We start from the raw sequence: 10,253 nt of genomic DNA on the forward strand, positions 1-10,253 counted from the left end.
GAATCGTGGATTGAAGGTGAATTGAGAATCATTTACTCAAACAAAATGCATTCATTCATTCTTGTCGCGCCAATACTGTACATATTGAGCCAATGCCGATTTCCGAGCGACGCCCGCATGAAAACGAACGGACATTGGCTCTTTTTGCCATTAAACCATCATCCCACTCTAAAATCAATTCAAAGTAAACAATATTCGAAGTGCTGCCTTTAGGCAATGTCTTCTTTCTTGGCAGACGAATTATTGGAAGATTTGAACGATGAGAATCAATCAAATATACAAAATGATTCACTTCAAAATGACATCAAGACTGATGAAGAAGGATGGGGAGTCATGCAAGACGATGAAGGTATGATAGACAGCATAGAGGACGATCTTGCAGGCTTGGATGATGACGATGATAACGACAATACGAAAAATTCAGTACAAGATTCTGAGAATGCATCTTATCTTCAAAATCCAAATGCAATTCGACCGGCAGAAGAGATGCAAGCCGAAGATGTTGAAAGTTTGTTTCTACGACCGGAAGATGTGAAAAGCGTTTATGCCATCTGTCCGCTTATGCGATCACAACGGATGGCCGACACAATGGCAAAAATCCGACAATTTTCCTCTTTGACAAAGCCAGACGTTGAAGGAGTTTTGGAAGATTCGCCAGAATATAAATTGATCGTCCATGCAAACAATTTGGCGGTTGAAGTGGATAACGAGTTACTGATTGCCCACAAGTTTATTCGACAAAATTACAAACCTCGATTTCCCGAGCTGGAAAGTCTGATTACAAATCCTAGAGAATTTGTTCAAGCTATTCGTGCGATTGGAAATCATGACAATATTGCAAATGCGAAATTGAACGGAATATTACCACATGGAACGGTTGTGGTAATCAGCATGCAAGCTTCAACGACAAAAGGAAGAAGGCTGGATGCAGAAGCATGGAAGAATGTCGAACAAGCGTGCGATTTGGTATCGGATCTGGATAAAACACGCACTTTGATCTTGGATTACGTTCAATCACGAATGAATATTATTGCTCCAAACCTATCCAAGGTTGTTGGAAGTCAGGTAGCAACCAAACTTCTCGGTATCGCTGGCGGCTTAACGTCTTTGATAAAAATTCCAGCTTGCAATCTTATGCTCTTAGGTTCGATGGGCAAACAAGCTTCTGGCCTTTCATCGACATTTTCCGGTAGACGAAATGGTTTCATCCTTCAATCACCTCTCATTCAAGCGATTCCTCAAGAGTATCATCGACAAGCCCTTAGAATCGTTTCCGCAAAAGCCTTATTGGCCGCTCGTGTTGATGCAGGAAGGTCAGACTTGCATGGTTCGTATGGAACTCGATTGATGATCGAATTGGAGAAAAAGTTGGAAAAGTTGCAAGAGCCACCGCCTGCCAAAATGATTAAAGCTTTGCCTGTTCCGAAAGAAGGAGGCAAGAAAGCACGACGGGGAGGACGAAAAGCACGTAAATTCAAAGAAAGGAATGGCATGTCTGAAGTCCGAAAAGCACAAAATCGTGTTCAATTTGGCGAGGCAGAGGAAGAGACTGGCGCTTTTGACGAAAGTGAGGGAATGGGAATGCTGAACTCCAAAGGCGATGGTCAAGTACGTGCACAGGTTGCCAATAAGAATACGGAAGCAAGAATGTCAAAGCGCAATATTGAACGCATTCGAGCTCTTCGACAAAGTGCAAATAGTTCAAATCGGTTGGAAGATTATTTCGGCAAAGGCGAAAATGGCAAAGATACATCTGAATCAGAGCAAATCAGTCCAAGAAGAAATGACGATACGTCTGGAACGGCCACCACTTTGACCTTCACTCCTGTCCAAGGCATAGAGTTAAGTGATCCGTCCAGACAAAAGAAAGTTGAAGAAGCAAATGCGAAATGGTTCAAAGAGGGCAGCTTTAGCCTTGTACCAGGTGTTGCATCATCTTCCCATGCACTGTCGAATAAGGGTGAAAGTTTTCCTTCAGATGTCAAAAAGCAAAAAAGAGAGTGAATCTGAGGAGCTTATTTTTGTCATGTATAATACCATATATTTTGTATCATGTTGTTACGATAGAACCATCACCAATTGTCTTCTTCAGACAACAAGATCAGCTGTTTTAAAATAACACCGATCCGTTCTCGTTCCAAGCTGTCGATTTCTTGAGTAGAAAGTTGTGCTCTTTTATTCATTTGGCCTTTCGCATGTGTGCCGATCTTTATTCGAACTTCGCCACTGATCTGACCCGCAGAAGAGATTAAAGTCGTAGCCGTTGGAACACCAATGAAAATGTTCTCAACTCCTGCTCGAACTAGAGTGAGACGATTGAGTTGAAGTGATGTATGCAAGGCTAGATATTGTTGAATGCCAGGTAAGACCGGCATTCCTGTTAAGGAAGAAAAAAAATTCGATCAGCAAATGCTCATTTCTATCATGACGCATTTTTTGCAGCATACCTTGTCTAGTGCCTGTCATTAATGCTTTCACAGCTGTTGCTGGAGCGGTCAGACTGATCAAATTGAGATGCGGAGCAGGACCATCTTCGATCTTGCTTTCACTTTGTGCTAAATCGCAAAGCAATTGCGTTGGTAAGGCGAACCCTAAATCCACCCCAAAATGGCCAAAAGAAGAAAGCAAAGATTCCCCATTCTCCTCATTGCGCGATCTATGAAAGCGCAAAATAGCCTCTGACATTTTTTCGAGATTCAAGCCACGAATACTGCACAAAGGTGCTTCTTGCGAAATCCGACAATCGAAGAATCGAGAAATGAAGTCCAACGCATGTGCCATCAACATACGCGAATTGACACTTACTGTACTTTCCGTTGATGCAGCATTCATTTTAGACAACATCGCATCCTTTTGACCGTCGAGCTGTGATTGCTGTTGCTGTTGCGATCCAATATCTTCAGTATAGACTGCAGAAGGAGGCGCTTTCCATAGTAATATTGGATAATGGGTAGAGGTTGCAAAATTGGCGTTGGACAGAAATAAGATATGTGCTTTTTGTATATTTGACTTTGAGCGAACTTTGAGGCTTGAGAGAGGATTTGTGCTTGATTCGGGCGGCTGAATTTCAATTTCTAAACTCCAAGGCGTCGGTTTGGATTCGTCTGTTTCGTCCGTCTGACTGTCTGGTAATTCCACAAAGCTAGCTCTAACGGCTCGAATGAAACCTTTTTTCAATCTACGAATCGTACCAGATGACATCGAAGCAGTATCATTTCTATTACGATCGTCTACCGCTTGCATGGCGTTTGTCAATCGTACGGAAAGGAAATTGTGCAATGCTTTTGCGATTTCATCCAATTGTGAGGAAGAAAGGGTATCATCTTGCGGATGACTGTCAAAAAGAATAGAGGGAGGATTAAGAGGAGAAAGGGCGTGAACGTGTAAAGTTCGTCCAAGTAAGATTTTTTCTAATTTTGCCCAAGAAGATGGTTTGTTCCTTTTAGGAATTCTTTGTTCCATGATCCAATTTGTGCATGCGATGTCATCGTGAACTTTTCTAGTTGGATGTCATGATGTTCTTCTAGAATAATAAAGATGATCTCGAGTCGCGTAAACGCGTAAAGAATAAAAATGGCACATAATCTATGAATATAAAATATGGCCTGTGCATCATCATGCTTGCACGTGTGAGATTGCATGCATATCCGTCGAACCTTTGATGAATTTTCGTTCAATCTCATCAAACACTTTCTCTTCTCAAATAACGTTCACCAAAGCAAATATTTTCAAATCATGTTTGCCTCTAATTCTGTTCGGATGCGAGCTAATCTGCTAAACACTTTACAGAGATCATCAATGCAAACGGCTCGTAATGCTCAGAGGATCACCATCTCAGCCAATCATCTATCCAACCAAAATTTACTCAAACGTTCAAATCCAACATTTTTTCGCCCATTTCACTCTTCTAAACCTATTTTAGGCGCAGGTGAATCAGATATCGAACTCTCAACCCGTCTTGCTCAAGAGATTGAATATGAAAGAGAAAATAATGTAAACCCAAACGAAAGTTCAAACGAACCTGCATTTTTGACCAATTTTCGTTCTCAAGGCATTTGGAAAATTGAAGATCAACCTGGCTCGGATGAGATTGCACTTATTCGTGATTTCGGAAACGAACATATTCGTGTCCTTTTCAGCATTGGCGATATTGGTGAATCGGCCGAAGCTGATGAAATGGAAGAAAGTGAAGATATGAATGAGACAAAGGAAGAAGAAGAAGAAACGCCTGCTTTTCCCGTCCGATGTGCAATCACGATCTCCAAACAATCTCAAGGCGCTTTAACCATTGACGCACAAGCAATTGACGGTAGCTTCACAATCGAAAATATTAGCTTTTATAAAGATGCAAAATTGGCAACCGATCTTACAGCAGAGGCAGATTGGGCTCGAAGAGGATTGTATATCGGACCGCAATTTGACACTTTAGATCAGTCTGTACAAGAACAATTTGAACACTTTTTGGAAGAACGAGGAATTGCGACAGAATTGGCATTATTTATTCCAAACTTTGCCGAATTTAAAGAACAAAGGGAATATTGCGCTTGGTTGGAAAATGTGAAAGCATTTGTGGACGCATGAAAAGGAAACGGTTTCATCTTGAATCATTTCTGCTCTACAACGAAATAAAACCAAATATTTGTAAATCAGAGAGAGAATTGATGAAATATGTTTACAAAAATGAAGTGTTGAGTGGAAGAATCTATGCATAAACGTTGAGAGGATTGATTTTATCCATTGGAAAGAGAAAGTTGTCGGATCGATCTTCCGTTTCAAGGAAACGAGTGCTAAAATGAACCAAAGTACCACGTAAGCTTTGCAGCATTCGTTCCATTTCTTCTAGTTCGGACTGTGAGAATCCTTCATCGACCGAAGCAGCAGCAGCGGCGGCGGCGGCTGAAACAGCGGCTTCTGTTCGAAGAGGTTGAGCTGCAGCGGTATGTGAAGCGCTTATACCTGCGTTTGATTTAACGTATTGTTTCGTCGAATCACGTAAACCTTGAGGCTCTTGCCTTTGACCAGGCAAAGCATTATTCAACGTTGTTGGAATTGTTGTTTCTTCGTTATCAGCATTTTCCTTTGCATACTCTACTGATGGATTCGCATTGATTCCAGTCACTTTACGTTCTTGCGTTTCAGCTTGTGCAATTTGTTCACCGCTACCCAATTGACTGTTTGATGAAGATGGTGATGATTCATTTTTGTTGTCACTTATAGCTTCGCTTTTGAATTTCATTTCACCTTCTTCTTCATCAGAATCAAACTCTCGGTTCTCTGCTTTGACTTGAGATCGTTTGGGGGGTTTTTGGGTAGGGGGTGGTGGTGGCGGAGAGCTTTGTGCATTACCTCCTGATCGTGATAAACGAGAATACCAAGCCTGAAAGGCTTTATATTCCGGCCAAGTGGTCACCATATCATCTGGCACTGAACGGAAAACTTTTCGGAATATTTGCGTATTATGCGTTGCAGAGGATACCCAGAGATCTTTAAAGAATTTTGAATCAAGTGGATCGATGAATAATTGACGGTTATCATCATCCTTTTCACCAGAATCACTTTGAACCTCATCAGCATCAACGTCATAGCCAAGGTGTTCTCTCATCAAACGAACTCGTAAAGTGTGTGCAAATCGTCCAACCTTGTACGATTTTCCTGCCATCGTTGAATCAATCATATCCGTGTCCCGAACGACACATGCTAATTCGCTGTCACGATCACCTCTTTGACTTCTTTCGTTAATATTCGCAGATCCGATAATCGCCAATCGATCGTCAACGATCATTGCTTTTGCATGAATATAAACTTGTTCGGTCGTTAATCTTCCCGAAGGTAATTTACCCCATTGACGAAGGGAGAAGAAGGATATATATTGCTCCGGATCGATACCACGTCTGCGTAATTTGCTGAATATGCTATCTTCACCGCGAGAGATTGATCGATACTGTAAATCAACAATCAATCGAACAGAGGATGCATCTGGATGATCGATTGGCATGGGAAAGCCAGGGATGAGGGGAATGACAATAATTGCTTTCCATGACGTCTTTTCTCTTTCTGCGCGAATTATACGACTGACCAAAGCTTCACCAATCATATTTTCGATTACCGTTCCGCGTGCTTCCGTACTCGTCACAAAGAATTGATTTTCGATATAAACGAAATGATCGCTCATTTGAATCGATTTCAGATAAGCGTTTTGAATACTATGCTCAACGGTATTGGCTGTTCCCATACTCCATGGACCGGCAGATCTACAAATTTGCGCTTCACAAGTTCCCGTCAAATCGAACTTTTTCAAATCAGACGGAGAAAAGTCTGAAGGCGGAATGAGAAAAGGCATCAAGCGTTTATGATTCTTGATCCGAAGTAAGAGATTCCATCTTTGTGTAAAATGACGACATAGATCTCTCGCTGGTTGACCGATAAGCTGAAGACCAATATCGTGCCACGGCATTCGCGGGAAATGTTCACGATCGAAAAGATCTACTTCTGGCTTCGTCAAATCATGCCACTCTACTACACGTTCGTTTGCGAAATCTTGACCTGGCCAAACGTAAAATTCCCTTCCTTCAGCTCCGGGGCCCATCAAATTTGCTTCATGTTGTTGTGCAGTCATGACAGCTTTAGCGGTCGCTTTTGTTACGCTACCTGAATGCGCCATTGATCCTACCGGTTGAGGAGATGATCCTTTCGCATCTTCATTTTCCATAAGATGATTATCTGTCAAAACGTGTGAAGATGTATCCCATCGACCGAAACAAAGATCTAAGCCGCCCATAAAAGCAATAGTTTCATCGATCACGCAAAGCTTTTCATGGTGAGCCCAGTAGAAAGTTCCTGTCTGGAAATGGCTTGGAGATCGTTGAACAAAGATGTTTGGATGTAGCCCGATCAAGCGTTGCTTCGTATAATTGGAATCTGTTGGCGTGAAATTATTCGAGACTTCATTATAGACAATCACAAAGACTTTAACGCCTTCCTCCGCTTTGCGCTTCAAGACATTGTCAAGTCTATACTTTGGCGATCCGGGTCTTCTCAGATATAATTCGGGACTCAACCACCAATCATGGATATAAACGCAATCTTTCGCCCTTGATAATGCACGGCTGACCTGCCAATAATAATCTCTTCCATCAACGATCCAACGAGCATTGCAATTAAGGCGAATAGGCGCGAAACTATCAAATCTATTCTTCCTGCCAAAAATGTTTCTTCGTGCAACTCTTTCCATACTTGCGATGAACTGATTCATTTGACGTTCATTGTTTGCTACCAATTTCAACTTCCTTTCGGCGTTTTTAATGTGAAACGTATGACTTGATACTTTTGCATCAGCTTTGCTTCGATGACTACCCGAATATTCGTCATCGCCCGGATCACGAAAATGGCCTTCGGTCAGGATTGCAGTTTCGTCTTTTCCATCCAGTGCCGCTGAATGCGAAGGGATTTCTTTTTGTTGTGATTTACCTTTTTGCTTTCCGCTTGATCCTGTTTGATTAATGGTGGGGTCATTTCCACCCTTCTCTACCGTCTTTTCAGGTGATTGCAAGTGCTCATTTCCGATATTCTCTTTCTCTTTCTTACTTGTTTCATTTGAGTTGCCATGACCAAAATCTTGTGCTAAATGTAGCGTTTGCCGATAAAGTCTCTTTGGCCTCTCAATCTCAAATTGATTATCTAGCAAAAATACGTCAAAAACTTGTGTGGAGTCCGGTTGATCCACGATTGCGATATACGATTCACGTACGATGCACCATTTCGGTTCATGAGCTTTGATCCACGTAACCGGAGTAAGTAAACTCCCTTGTGCATCTTTCCTTGACGATCTTGATAGGATGCGCAAATATCCTTGTTTACCTTGATAACCTCCTCTGGATGCCAAAGTGATGGATAATGTACTTAACTCAAAAAACTTACATAGCCGATTTGCTTCAGGTCTGAACATTGTCCTTTTAATAATTTCGATCAGATAGTCTTCTAGGGCTGATCTTTGAGCTTGTGCAAAACGTGCCTTCCCGTTGTCTCCTGCTCCCTTTCCCCATCCTTGACGTTGAAGTTGTGTGAAATATGGTAAACTGGTTTTTGGAAAGCTAGGCACGCCAACATCTCCTTCTGTAGAACCGACGGGACGACCCAAATATCCTTTGATAGCTGCAGCACGATAATGAGTGTGTAGATTGATAAAATCCCTCAAAGATCTATAACAAACCCATCTGATCAAGCCGTCTCCGTACTCCAGTTCGATTCGAAAAACGGCTGAGGACGTGTGCAAAGGATTTACACTATCGCTAATTCGAAGGTGTAAATGATTCAACAGGACTGGAATACGACGATGGCCTTGTTCATCGCGTTCCATTGACATCTTTATCATAAAAACAGGCAAGATTCCAGTTTGCATTTCAGTCACAACGCTCATTTGTCCTACCACTCTTGCTTTTCGATTTATAGTCCCTTTTCCTTTTTTGGCTGCATTCTCACGTAATCTTTGACGTAAAGCGTTCCAACGAGCACTTGATTGAGGCGTTGCAGAAGAAGCCCCATGAAGTCCATCTATTCCTTTGATTGTATTGCTGCCATCTTGACCGTCTGTTGTATCGCTATTGAGTAGGTTTGAATTATCATGTTGAACATCATCTTGTACATTCTTATCGTTTCCGCTACCGTTTCCATTCGTATTGTTTCCTCCTCGCATCATCAATTTACTAATTTTGAGCATTCGACTGCTTTGGGATAAAGGCGTAGAAGGTTGCTCTTCCTCTCTGTCGACAGGACCATCGCTTTTTCCCATCACGTTCGATTCATCCCCTTTATCCGACATTTTTACATTCGAAGGAGTTTGAATGTCTTCAGAACGGTTACCCATATCACGTTCCGAATCAAGATCTTGTTTTGATGAAGACATGGTGGAGGAAGAAGAAGAAGAAGTGCGTAGCGGGGGGCTAAAAGACGGGCCATGCTACTGTAGCCTGCTTCAGAGCAACAACAGCAATAAAAAGGAGTGTGGAGAGGAGGCGATTGCTAAAGGCAAAAAGCGCGTCTTAACTTTTATTCACTCTTCGCGGTAAAGGTGAAGTTGCAGATCCATTCACCGTTTCTTCTTCTCCAGAGACTGTCAGTGTTTGCTTGTAAGAGCCCGATGAATGCGAGTGCAGAGACATTCATGAATGAAGAAACTTTGACCGGCTTGATCGACCTCACTTCAAATCAATCAACGATGACGGACTTCTTCGATAATGTTGATCGGATGTAAAGCCAAAGACGGTGAGGTGAAAGCATAAGAACGATCTTGAGTGACGTACGAGATGACTTTTCATGAACTTTGAAAGGTTTCATCCGATCGCGGAAGAGGAAGACCTTAGCTGACTTGGACCCCATTCAGGCTTTCATACTTGTGAGCTCTTTCCATGAAGTGGTGCGGGTCGTGTTTGTGTTGATTGCCGCGATCAATGTTGTGTGACGATTTGAAAAGAGAAGTGTAAGATGCTGATTGTAAGATAGGTGGATCTCGAATGAAAAGAGAATGATTCCGGTTGAATGAGATGTCATCCATAAATGAGAAGTGGATGATTCCGTTTGAATGAGGAGTGATTCTCGAATCACAAGAGATTGATGCCGGTCGAATGAGATTGATGCCGGTTGAAAAGGAGATGTGATCATCAAGTGAGAAGTGAATGATGCCGCTTGAATGAGCTATGATCCACAAACGAGAAGTAGATGATGTCGTTTGAGTGAGGACGCATATGAGAGGGCATTCATTGAATTTTCAAAGGATTCACCGGTGCATCAATGGAAGACCTTGGTTGGTCAGGGTTGCATGCCGGCGTTTGCACATATGAGGCTTTTTTGTGAAGTAAAGTGATGCCATATTTGCTTGAATTATGTTGTGAGAAGTTTGTGATACTGATTGAATAGCAAGTGGATCTTGAATGACAAGTGAATCTTGAATGTCAAGTGGATGACGAGTGGAATGAGAAGTGGATGACGATTGGAATGAAAAGTGGATGATGATTGCAGGATGAGAAGTGGATGGTGATTGCGGGATGAGAAGTGGATGACGATCGCGGGATGAGAAGTGAGTGTTGGTGGTAGAGATAACATGGAATGAGAAGTACGTAATGCTGGTTGGATATGATGTGATTCTCAAATGAGAAGTGGTTCTTTTCTTTGTTTTTTAACGTTTTTTTTTTTTTTTTTTTTTTTTTTTTTTTTTTTTTTTTTTTTTTTTTTTTTTTTTTTTTTTTTTTTTTTTTTTT

At 41.8% G+C, this 10,253-nt stretch overlaps 3 protein-coding genes across 3 annotated transcripts; 2 read left to right on the top strand and 1 right to left on the bottom strand.

Annotated features, from left to right (window-relative positions):
- Positions 1-161: 161 nt before the first annotated feature.
- On the top strand, positions 162-2,355 carry FA14DRAFT_169379 (Nop domain-containing protein; the record flags this gene model as incomplete). Its single annotated transcript, XM_025500204.1, has 4 exons — positions 162-508; positions 530-1,709; positions 1,782-1,917; positions 2,341-2,355. Exons 1-4 carry the CDS (start codon positions 217-219, stop codon positions 2,353-2,355), a joined length of 1,623 nt encoding a protein of 540 aa, XP_025351647.1. The 5' UTR covers positions 162-216.
- Positions 2,356-3,798: 1,443 nt separating this feature from the next.
- On the top strand, positions 3,799-4,581 carry FA14DRAFT_128330 (mitochondrial glyco protein; the record flags this gene model as incomplete). Its single annotated transcript, XM_025496848.1, has 1 exon — positions 3,799-4,581. One exon carries the CDS (start codon positions 3,799-3,801, stop codon positions 4,579-4,581), a length of 783 nt encoding a protein of 260 aa, XP_025351648.1.
- Positions 4,582-5,423: 842 nt separating this feature from the next.
- FA14DRAFT_140075 (phospholipase D) lies at positions 5,424-8,693 on the bottom strand (the record flags this gene model as incomplete). The annotated part of the gene is made up of 3 exons (XM_025497088.1): positions 5,424-6,594; positions 6,649-7,467; positions 7,585-8,693. Coding segments are annotated over 3 exons (3,097 nt in total), but the record flags the coding sequence as incomplete, so codon positions are not given.
- Positions 8,694-10,253: the final 1,560 nt, after the last annotated feature.

This window comes from Meira miltonrushii (genome assembly GCF_003144205.1).
Source record: "Meira miltonrushii strain MCA 3882 unplaced genomic scaffold FA14scaffold_10, whole genome shotgun sequence".
In the NCBI taxonomy this organism is placed as follows: Eukaryota; Fungi; Basidiomycota; class Exobasidiomycetes; order Exobasidiales; family Brachybasidiaceae; genus Meira; species Meira miltonrushii.